General features: G+C 45.0%; 1 protein-coding gene across 1 annotated transcript in view; it reads right to left on the bottom strand.

The window, feature by feature from the left end:
* Window positions 1-12,500, bottom strand: part of LOC122262339 (uncharacterized) — a 14,302-nt gene that overhangs the window by 798 nt on the left and 1,004 nt on the right. Inside the window, exons 2-6 of the mRNA XM_086553881.1 lie at window positions 11,432-11,619; window positions 10,548-10,692; window positions 7,303-8,505; window positions 763-7,225; window positions 359-589 (exon numbers count right to left, since the gene is read on the bottom strand). Coding sequence (XP_086410007.1) covers window positions 359-589; window positions 763-7,225; window positions 7,303-8,505; window positions 10,548-10,692; window positions 11,432-11,619 — 8,230 coding nt within the window. The remainder of the gene's footprint in view (window positions 1-358; window positions 590-762; window positions 7,226-7,302; window positions 8,506-10,547; window positions 10,693-11,431; window positions 11,620-12,500) is intronic.

Here is a 12,500-nt window from a genome sequence, read left to right as displayed (position 1 = left end):
TGGTTTTCGCGTCAGACGCCCTGGACGCGCTATGAGGGGAAGCCGCGCGCTCGGGTAGAGCGAGCGGGCAACCGAGGCTTGCGGCTTGTGCGCCCGAGAATCTCGAGGCGTTAGGCTTACGCGTTCGAGAACCCCGGTATTGCGACCGCGCAAAGCCGGAACTGCCCCGGCGTGAATGGGTTAAGAGAACATCTAACTACATATCTCTGTAAACTTACATTAAGCAGTCTCTGAATCAAAAACCTACAGAAAACTTTCTTTACAAGCATACATCCAGAAGCAAATATAAATTTAAATGTCAAAAACTTCTGACAATACAATACAAACCATAACTTTGTGGCTTATACTTAATGCTCACCTGATGATGTGGGGTGTGTGTGAAGATGTTGTTCATGGAATTATTCAGTACTGGAGGAGGAAGTCTGTTTGCATCAGTGGGCAACCCTTTCAGAGGTTCTGCTGGTGGCAATAGCGAGGAGGGCATTGGAGGCAACCGTGCTTGGCCTGGGATAGCTGCACCGAGAACTTCATTGTTACCTATTGCAGTGCCACGCGATGTAGAACCCATTCCTCCGTTGTTTTCTCCTCCCTGTGTAGAGGAAGTATAATGTGAAAATTATAGTTATTATTACATGAGTGGACACTCTATACGCATATGCATCATATAACTCCACACAATATATCGCATCAAAAGTCATAAAAAATATTCAAGAAAACAATTTATGGACATTAAGAGCAAACAAGAAATTGATAAAAATATACCTTTCCATCAATCTCAGGGATGATGCTTGTCAGATTGAAGTTGGACAATGATGAGGAGAGGTGTGGAGCTGTGGGAGGTGCCATGTTAACCTGCTGTCTGTCCATCACACGCAGAGGGCTGAAGGGAACGTGCCCAGGCGGTGCACCAGGTGGCAGAACAACAGACGATCCTGTGCGGGTGCCTGGGGGACCTGCCACTCCACCTGCCCCCAACTGACCCGTGCCTCCTGACCCTGTGCCACTACTAGTCCCTGGGTATTGAGCAGTATTGATGGGCATGAGGTTATCAGGGCCCAAGAGGAAATTGCTCTGGTGCCTAGGTGCTGTACCAGGGAACAAATTTGAATGAACTAATGTTGGATCATCACATGGAGGTGTAAAAGAATGGAGGGGAATGTGAGCCAGTGCCCCACCATCCAAGAGATTTGCCGATCCTCCCATCCCACTGCTTACCATATTGGTTTCCCCATAACGAGGTCTCTTGGTGCTCACACCACTACTGCTTCCTATCGTGTGGTTACTACTGCTGATGCTACCTCCAACACTTGAACTCACTCCAATGTTCCCACTGCTTCGATTTGAATTAGATCTTGAATATGCCACTGTAGATGAAACTGATGAGGAGGGTACAAGCTGCATGTCAGAGTGAGGTGCTCGCACTGCCATTGCACTACTAGCTGCTCCCATTAATCCACCTCCACTACATACATCTTGTGGGTCAAGTGGCAGTGGAAATGTTGGGTTTGGTGGAAAGTTGCTTTGGTCTGTTGGGAACTCATGGAAGCGAGGGTAAGGGCCTGCTGGGTGTGGTGGAGCCATGATATCACCAGAGAGCATAGAGGTTGATGAGGGAGGTAGATTCTGATAGGGGTAACCTGTGGGCATGTATGCCATATTGCTTCCATAGGCTAAGGAACCTGAAGCCTGAGTATGCAACTGGAAATTGTAATCTGGGTTGCAACCACTCTGACCACTCCGATCATGGCTTGCATATCCAAACGATGTGTTAGGAACAAAGTTCTTCATCTGTTGTGGAGAATAGTTGCTTTGGTACATCTGGTTAGGGGCCATGATTGGGTAGTTTTGGTTTGCAGGTGGCCTGTGGGTCGGCCTGCCATAATTCTGAGTGCTTAAGAGAGCCTCTGCCGAATAGTTGTGTCCCTGTTTATGAACAGTGGACGATTTGTTGCTCCACATTGCAGGAGCCACTGAACCACTGTTGCCTTGTTGAGATCCTCTTGCTGGGCTCCTACGTCTAGAGTGGGAGTCTCCTTGAGAGCTGCTCTTGGTTCCTCCTGTCCCTCGGGACTTACTCTCGGACTTCCTGCTACCTGATTTTGTCCTTGTCGAATCTTTGGCTTTGTCCTCTGTGTGGGATGCTGATCCGTCTTTCTGCTGACCACTTATGGATGCTTTTCTTGGCTCGTTCGAATGACTGACCAAGTGACTCACAGAGAAGTACCTGACGTGTTCTGATGCTGGTTCTGGGCGCATGGGTGGCGGCTCATCAGCTGTCTCCAAGAAAGGCCCAGGCATAGGCATGGGGGGATTATGAGCCAGTCTTGGGTCAGACATCATTGTAGCATCTGGTGGAAGGAGATCCCCATGTTGGTATTGGTGCTGCTTCCCATAGCCATAACACTGGTGTCTGCCTTCTGTACGAGGTGAATGTGGGGCCTTCCGACAATATGCATTATAGTCATAGGTTGGTGGTTGCATGTAGCTTGGTGCTGTGACCATAGGGGGATGATATGGCATGGTAACCATCCCAGGCTGATGGGTGGCTTGCATAGCTGCCCCTGGAACTTGGCCCGTGGTGCCCTTGTCCCCAAGGACATCACTAACATCACCTACAACAGCCCCTGCAACACCAGCCACAATGTTGGTGTTGTGGCCCAATAATGAATGTCCAGGCACCTGCTGTTGAACTAGTGAATTTTGTTGTTGGTGTTGTTGCTGCTGTGTGTGATGCTGTGTTTGTGATTGCTGGTGTTTTTGTAAGGCTGCCTGATTTAGGTGTGGCTGATTTAAATTAGTTGCTGTGTGCTGCTGTGATGGATGGTGCGCTTGGTGCTGATGTTGCTGTCGCTGAGAATGCTGCTGCTGAGTATTATTTGTAGCAGAGGAGGGAGTTGCTTGCTGTTGCTGAGGTTGAGGCTGGGGCTGCTGTCCTTGTTTCTGACTGGACTGGTATTTTGCAAGGGACTGCTGCTGTGGGTGTTGCTGCGAATGGGGCTGTGATGGAACTGCATGCACACTTGCTGGTGATCTTTGCATCCCTAGGGCATCTTTTGATGGCTGTTGCTGGTGATGATGATGGTGCTGCTGCTGTTGTTGCTGTTGCTGTTGTTGATGCTGTTGTTGTTGTTGTTGCTGCTGTTGTTGTTGCTGTTGTTGTTGTTGCTGTTGCTGCTGTTGTTGTTGTTGTTGCTGCTGATGCTGCTGTTGTTGTTGTTGCTGATGTTGCTGCTGCTGTTGTTGCTGTTGATGTTGTTGATGCTGCTGCTGTTGTTGTTGTTGTTGTTGTTGCTGTTGCTGTTGAAGTTGCTGAACTGGATGAGACTTAGGTGTAGGCATGTGCTGAACTTGCTGTACCAGCTTTTCAGGCTGGGGACTGGTAACAATATGATCTGTCTTTCTCTGAGTATTGTGCACAACATTACTGGAAATCTGAGGATTCTGTTGCTGATCTTTGGTGGATGCCTGATGGTGTGTCACTCTGTGGATAGAAGAAGATGAAGGAAGAGAAGGGGGAACTATAGAAGATGGAACCGTGAGAATATCTGCTGAGCGAGTGAGCGGTGTCTCCAGAGAGGTTGTCGGTCGAGAATGGGAGATGTCAACTAAGTGTGATGAAGTGTGAAGTTGCTTTTCCTGTCGACTGAAGTGCAAGAGACTCATTGTTGATGTGCTCGTCTTCTTGCTACTTTGCTCTCTTGCTGGTACTTGTTCTGACTGTCTATCATTTTCTATTTGTCTTCTGCTTTCACTGCATTTACTTACTTCAATGCATATGTACTGTTGGGGGTCTGTTAAACGGGAGACTCCACTATCGGTTTTGTCATCAGACTTGGGTCTTAACTGTGGCCTTTCTTCAATTTCTTGCACTGAAGCACTAGGTATCTTGTCCTTGTCTGGACCAACTTTATGGGTACTGGACATCTGTGTCATTGTGCCCTCATGTCCTTCTTTGTGGTCTCTAGGTTTGTTTGGTCTGGGTACTGATGAAGAAGGAGAAGATATGGCATCTAACTTGTTATGGCTGTTCTGGGGAACTACAGTCTCATCATTTATTCTTTGTGATTTGTCACTCACTTTTGGGCAAGATTCACTTGTATGTGCTGGTAAACTCTGGCTTTGAAGGGAGGTATGTGATACTGTTGGCACTGAGCCTGTAATAGAAGGACCTGGTTGAGTGGCTGAAACTGCAGGTAATGGTTGGGAGGCTGTGACTACAGAAAGTGGCGTAAGGTCAACAGGACCAGTTTTGCTTTTGTTATTCACTGGGAGGTCAATTGCTGATGATACTTGTTTTGGCTCACTTGACTTTAGGTTTTTCTCAACCACTGGTGTTACTGTTGTAGTGGAGAGTATTGATGCTGCAGAACTTGAGTTCACCCTCTTGAGAGAATAGCTTTGATGGATTTCATTAGATTTTTCAGCATCTGATGATTTTACTTCTGAGTGGACTGAAACTTGAGCATCTTCCTGACTTGTAGGTAAGGTTAGATCCATCAGAGATACAGAACTTATTCCCTCAATGTTTCCTGATACTGCTGGTATATCTGAATTAGCATCCTTACATAACAGCTGTTCATTTGTTGAAGTTTTACATAACTGCTGAGCATTTGTGTCCTCACTTTCCCCAAGGAGCATTAGCTTTGACTGGAAGAGAGTCTGTGTTCCGCTGGTGCTAAAAATACTGCCAGTTGTAGATGGAGGCACAGCTGTTTGGGCAAGGGAGGATACTGCAGGCAAGTGAGAGAGTGGAGAATGAGATAAAATCGGAGGGCTTTGGGTAATACTGGTATTTCTCTTGAAAGAATTGGACGTAAACAAGGTAACAGAATGGGAAACATTATCAAGAGGGCCACTGGTGGTAGATGCCGTGCTGGTATGAGTAGAAGATAATAGTCTTAGTGGATGAGGGAGAGGGAGATCCAGCTTATTAGTGGCAGCTGTAGGTGTAGATGTTAAAAACAAGGGAGGGCCAATGCAATGTTCCTTTCCAGGCATTATATTTGAAGACTGATTTTTCATAGATTCAACAGGATGTTTACTAGCTATCACTGTTGAAAAAGGTTGATTGGATGCTGTGACAAAGTCAGGCTCTATAGCTGATAGTGATGACGAATGAGAGGTACTTACTCCAGAAGACTTTGTTGCTGTTGTTGTAATTAGTTGTGATACAGAAGATAAACCTGACATTATACTAAATGCTGGTGACTGCACTATTGCTGACTGGCTAGTTGGCATTACTAAAGATTCTGGTAATGAGGCATTTGATGTTGACAATGAAAACGGTAAAGACGTTGATAATAATGACCCTGCAGGACCTGCAGAACTTGGGGTTACAACCACATCTGTGCCAGAAGATGTGGACAATGTGGAAGATATTGTGGAGGGTGATGAGGTAACCTGTATTGTCTTTTGCTCTTTATTTTCCCTTGCATTTGAAGACAAAGATGCATCAACAGTGTCTGAACTACGTGACTGTACATTTGATGATGCAACGGAAACTTGTAAATCTTTAGTAGAGTCCTTAGATATGACCGATATGTCTCCTGAGTTATATGTATCACTGGTAGATAATGAATGTAAGAAGGTAGAAGAAAACAGGGAGGATGCTGTTGGCGTTGAAGTGCTAGTAGTGTTGCTATTCACTGAAGATGCATTGTTTGTCATCGAAGTCCAGGAGGAGGAGGAGGGCATTGTGAGAGAAAATGAAAAAGATGGAGACTGAGATGGCATATGATAATTTGACAGTGAAATAGTTGTTGAAGGAGCTGTAAATATGTTAGGTAGAGAGATCACTGCTGGGGATACTGGATCACTTAATGAAGCTTTGGTAAATGCTACTGAACTTGTGGCCATGTTAGACACTACCAAACTAGATGATGAGGAAGTCACTGGTATACTGATATTTGAATAAGAGACTGATGGAGAAGACAGAAGGGTGCCTGAATGGTGCTCCGTTGTGAGAGGAGGGAGAGGGGGCAATGGAAGGGGTGGAAGTGGCAGAGACAGGGAATGAGAGGAGGAGGGAAGTACAGGGGGATTTCTGAGGAAAATGTTTGGAGGAGGAAGGACAGGTGCTGGTGGTAATGGCAACTGACACACTGTAGGGGCAGATGAAGCTTTTGGAAGGTGCTCCCGTGAAGGTAAAGGTGTTTTGGATAAGTAATAATCCCCAGATGTGCTAGGAAGCACTAGTGGAGTAGAAACTCGGGTGTGATCTGTACCTTCAGTAGACATTGTCACTGGAGTACTCTGTGCCACTGACTGAATATTTGGCGACTGGACAGTCAGAGCTGAAGAGACAGATGGCTTACCAAAATCATTTACTAATGATTCCTGCTCTTTCAGAGGCCTGGATGATAAGCATAAGGCTGTAATACTATAGGAATTACTAGTCACAGAACTTTCAGTTGATGTGCAAGAACTAGTTGGTACTGTACACTCATCTTCAACTCTAACTTCTTGCTGATTTTCTAGAGATACTGAGCTTGCTTCATTTTCCTCTGTAGGTATTGCTGGATTTTCTTCACATAATTTACCATTTTCAACATCTCCTGAACTAACTTCAACAGCATCATCCTGTACCTCTGGCCCTTTGTTCTGTTCAACCAATGGGTCTGTGCCACTCACAGGTGAGGAAGGAGGAGAAAACTCACAAGCACGTGGATCACTCTCATCAATCGAACGTAACATCTCCACGAGACGGTCATCTGTAGGGTTGCTAGCCTCTATCCCTGAGCTTCTTATGTTTTCTGTCATGACACAAGGCATATCGACAGGGATATCCATGATGTTCCCCAAGGCATCCTCTCCAACACAATCCATGATACCAGCTGAATGCACAAGACCTGTTAAAGTGGTTGTTGAAATTTCCTGTAGGTCTTCTCCATCCTCGTTGGCAAGCTCGACCTGGTTTACAGTCACAGTCTTTGGGTTAAGGCTAGATGACTCTAAAGGCTGAATGTCCGCAGGAACCTTTGATATGGTAGGTAAATCTGCAGAAAACTCACCTCTGCTACGCTTAGCTGCCTTGCCATTACTTCTCTCTAAAGAGAGGGGCCGTTTCACTTTGGCAGATGCCTTGGAGGGTGTGTGAAGGAGATCTCTCTTGACAGGTGAAACCTGTCCCTGATTCTTTGGATGTGCTGGTATAATACTACCTGGAACATCCTTTGCCTGTGAGGAAGTAACAGGCTTACAAGAGCAAGGTTTAGGTGCAATTTTTCTGTTAGGGTGGGGAAAAGTAATAAAAAAAGATAGATGTTAATCAAAAGAAAGAATGTTTAAGGCCGTATTATCGGCTGTTTTAATTTAGTAGCATGTGGTAAGGATGAAACCATGGGCTGAGGTGGAAGGAGGAGAACTGGAGGTGAATTTACCACCTTCACAAGATTTCCTGTCTGCAGGATTGAGGGAGGAACACCTGTAGACATGATGGGAACCCCTGAGAGAGATGGGGTCACGTAGGTGAGCTGGGAATTGTCCGCTATAGGAGGGACGAGCTGGAATGTGCCTGGAGCAGAATTCCCACACTGTAGCAGGACAACTTTCTGCCCCTTGTTTTGTACTTTCTCTCCCCCATGCACCTGAATAGTGACCATTTGTGTTGGGTTACCATAAAAATTTGAAGCTGATACTGGAACTGACTGCGTTGTTGGAATTGACTGTGGTTGAACTTCAGGATGGACTGTAACATGTTGCATGTCCTGTACAACCAAGCAGGTTTCTGATGATGCCATAGACAGCTCCTTTGCTGTACCTATTGTCTTATCTGGTTCTTCTCCGTCAAGTTTCCTGCTTGTTAATTTACTGGACCCATTGTTGCTGGCTTCCTCAGTCTGTGTCCCTTCCTCCTCTATAATACTCACAGTTATGGTCCCATTCTTACTTACTTCTTCCACAAGTATTTTTTCCTTAGATAGGGATAGGGATAGGGATAGGGATAGGGATGGGGATAGGGATAGGGATAGGGATAGGGATAGGGATAGGGATAGGGATAGGGATAGGGATAGGGATAGGGATAGGGATAGGGATAGGGATAGGGATAGGGATAGGGATAGGGATAGGGATAGGGATAGGGATAGGGATAGGGATAGGGATAGGGATAGGGATAGGGATAGGGATAGGGATAGGGATAGGGATAGGGATAGGGATAGGGATAGGGATAGGGATAGGGATAGGGATAGGGATAGGGATAGGGATAGGGATAGGGATAGGGATAGGGATAGGGATAGGGATAGGGATAGGGATAGGGATAGGGATAGGGATAGGGATAGGGATAGGGATAGGGATAGGGATAGGGATAGGGATAGGGATAGGGATAGGGATAGGGATAGGGATAGGGATAGGGATAGGGATAGGGATAGGGATAGGGATAGGGATAGGGATAGGGATAGGGATAGGGATAGGGATAGGGATAGGGATAGGGATAGGGATAGGGATAGGGATAGGGATAGGGATAGGGATAGGGATAGGGATAGGGATAGGGATAGGGATAGGGATAGGGATAGGGATAGGGATAGGGATAGGGATAGGGATAGGGATAGGGATAGGGATAGGGATAGGGATAGGGATAGGGATAGGGATAGGGATAGGGATAGGGATAGGGATAGGGATAGGGATAGGGATAGGGATAGGGATAGGGATAGGGATAGGGATAGGGATAGGGATAGGGATAGGGATAGGGATAGGGATAGGGATAGGGATAGGGATAGGGATAGGGATAGGGATAGGGATAGGGATAGGGATAGGGATAGGGATAGGGATAGGGATAGGGATAGGGATAGGGATAGGGATAGGGATAGGGATAGGGATAGGGATAGGGATAGGGATAGGGATAGGGATAGGGATAGGGATAGGGATAGGGATAGGGATAGGGATAGGGATAGGGATAGGGATAGGGATAGGGATAGGGATAGGGATAGGGATAGGGATAGGGATAGGGATAGGGATAGGGATAGGGATAGGGATAGGGATAGGGATAGGGATAGGGATAGGGATAGGGATAGGGATAGGGATAGGGATAGGGATAGGGATAGGGATAGGGATAGGGATAGGGATAGGGATAGGGATAGGGATAGGGATAGGGATAGGGATAGGGATAGGGATAGGGATAGGGATAGGGATAGGGATAGGGATAGGGATAGGGATAGGGATAGGGATAGGGATAGGGATAGGGATAGGGATAGGGATAGGGATAGGGATAGGGATAGGGATAGGGATAGGGATAGGGATAGGGATAGGGATAGGGATAGGGATAGGGATAGGGATAGGGATAGGGATAGGGATAGGGATAGGGATAGGGATAGGGATAGGGATAGGGATAGGGATAGGGATAGGGATAGGGATAGGGATAGGGATAGGGATAGGGATAGGGATAGGGATAGGGATAGGGATAGGGATAGGGATAGGGATAGGGATAGGGATAGGGATAGGGATAGGGATAGGGATAGGGATAGGGATAGGGATAGGGATAGGGATAGGGATAGGGATAGGGATAGGGATAGGGATAGGGATAGGGATAGGGATAGGGATAGGGATAGGGATAGGGATAGGGATAGGGATAGGGATAGGGATAGGGATAGGGATAGGGATAGGGATAGGGATAGGGATAGGGATAGGGATAGGGATAGGGATAGGGATAGGGATAGGGATAGGGATAGGGATAGGGATAGGGATAGGGATAGGGATAGGGATAGGGATAGGGATAGGGATAGGGATAGGGATAGGGATAGGGATAGGGATAGGGATAGGGATAGGGATAGGGATAGGGATAGGGATAGGGATAGGGATAGGGATAGGGATAGGGATAGGGATAGGGATAGGGATAGGGATAGGGATAGGGATAGGGATAGGGATAGGGATAGGGATAGGGATAGGGATAGGGTTAGGGTTAGGGTTAGGGTTAGGGTTAGGGTTAGGGTTAGGGTGAGGGTGAAGGAGTTGGATTGGGAGAGGAATAAGGAAGAGGGAAAGGAAGAGGGATAGGGATAGGGATAGGGATAGGGAAAGGGATAGGGAAAGGGAAAGGGAAAGGGAAAGGGAAAGGGAAAGGGAAAGGGAAAGGGAAAGGGAAAGGGAAAGGGAAAGGGGAAAAGGAAAGGGAAAGGGAAAGGGAAAGGGAAAGGGAAAGGGAAAGGGAAAGGGAAAGGGAAAGGGAAAGGGAAAGGGAAAGGGAAAGGGAAAGGGAAAGGGAAAGGGAAAGGGAAAGGGAAAGGGAAAGGGAAAGAGAAAGGGAAAGAGAAAGGGAAAGGGAAAAAGGGAAAGGGAAAAAGGGAAAGGGAAAAAGGGAAAGGGAAAGGGAAAGGGAAAGGGAAAGGGAAAGGGAAAGGGAAAGGGAAAGGGAAAGGGAAAGAGAAAGAAGAAGAGGAATTTAAACAGGGAGTTCAACATAAAGTTCAATATGACTTTTTTTCAACAAATTACTTAGACTTTCACCAATAAAAAGTTGACATAGAGATCTTGAAATAACACTAACAAATAACCAAACACACACACACATTAGATTTACCCACAACACATACATATATCATAGATATTATTAAATTCACTTACCTGGAGTGGTATAAATAATCTCTCCACCTGCAGCATCTGACTCAATACGCAATCCAGTTTCTTGTAAAAGCTTGACAAGGATGGCATTCCTCTGCTTCAGGATTTCCACTTGTTTCCTTAACCTTCGAATTACACGTTCTGTGAAGAAATCAATGTGAAATAGAAAGAGAGCACAAAGGTACACACCTGAAAAACATTTTACATGGAGATAAGTAACAAGTAGAGCCCCATATGGATCAGTACTGGCACCAATTATGTTTATTATTTACATCAAAGATCTGGGATCATGTTTGATCCCAGATCCCAGGGTGAAAAAATATACAAAAGAGTAACAAAACAAGGACTTGTGTGACGTCTCCATAAAGACACCCCTACACACACACAAAATATGTTTTTTTTTCTAGAAATGCAGTTTCAATATTTCTTTCACGTAAAGTTGTGTAACAAGTCCTTGACTAACTAGGAGTCGTCTGCCAATCTGATTCCAATACCCCCCATCATTAACAACTCCTCCAGCACCCATGTGGCAGTGAATTAGTATGACCACTTTTGGGCTGACTTATCAATGACTTTAAAATCTTGGTCATCTGAAAAATCCTAGTCAACCTTCATACTTCCACGTTCACTGTTGCTAAACTTGTGTACTCAGAACTCAAACCTTTACTAGCACCACCAAGATGCTTATGTGCTTTCAAAACTTACAATACACCCTCTCCCAGAGAGTTCACAAGAGATACTACCCTTACACTTACTGAACACTCACATATAAAGGGACTAAATACATGTATACCAAATCAAACACATTCATTCAAAGCTAAGGGTACAACACATAATAACATTATCTCAAGTTCAAAGGAAATGCCTTCCACACACTTACTCAGCTCTTGTGCTTCATTTCCCGCAAGAACATTCTCCTTGAATGCCTTGCTTTCCTGAATGAACTCGATGGCTGAGTGGATGATCTCCACCTTTGTCTTGGGATCGCAGTCGGGTAATACCAACCGCAACTTGTCCAAGCCCTTGTTGAAGCGCTGTCTGCGAGCGGCCTCCCATTGTCTAAATTGTCTGCAGAAAAGATATTCTTATACACACACATTTACATATATAGATATATATATTTTTTTATCATTTAATGTCTTTTGTTGCATTGTCCTGTAGTGTTTTTATTTCTAGTTTGGCTTTGCAAGAATTAAGTTATCTTGGTATTTCTGACAATGTTCTAAACAAACCTCGTACATGAACTGAATTAAATAAAAATTTAATGAAAAATAGAAAGTAATGACATTAAAAAAATAATAATAATGATAATTGGTAAATTTCACGAACAAACATCCACACATCTACCACTGGCATCACACCAATAAGTGGTATGTCCAATGCTAACAAATGTCTATTCTAGCAAGATAGAGCTTGTACACCTACCTGGCAATATTGTCAAAAAAGGAATCAGTTCAAGAACTATCTTGCCAGAATACATAAAACATTCATTCGCCTTTGCTAGAGCCAGTGGCCATAACTCAACACTGCAGCAATATTGGGTAGAACGTAATACTGTAAGCCATCCATCACAGATCAAAGTCTTGACAGGTTTTGAATTTAATACATATACATAAGACCATATTCAGTACTCTCTTTCTCAGATCTGATGATTTTGTCTGCTCTCCCTCTCTCAGAGAAGACCAGCTGACTGGCCGAGCTTGAGGACAGCCACAGACAATCAGCTCTTCGACTCAACGCACGTGGAGCTTGGAGCTTCTTTCCTTCACTTTTCGATGTTTGATGACCATGAATTCATCAGTAATACCACAATGATTAAACGATGCTTTGCAAAGATTAATGACCAACATGTTGAATTTGTAACATGATTTCAAAAATGAATAGATTACTGTAATTCCATATAAGGATAAAACTCTGTGCATTATTTTGTGTGGCTAAAGAAATGAATA

This window comes from Penaeus japonicus, unplaced genomic scaffold (assembly GCF_977035675.1).
Source record: "Penaeus japonicus unplaced genomic scaffold, GWHDUDI00000001_assembly GWHDUDI00000029, whole genome shotgun sequence".
Classification (NCBI taxonomy): Eukaryota; Metazoa; Arthropoda; class Malacostraca; order Decapoda; family Penaeidae; genus Penaeus; species Penaeus japonicus.
This window is presented reverse-complemented; position numbering and strand designations above follow the sequence as displayed.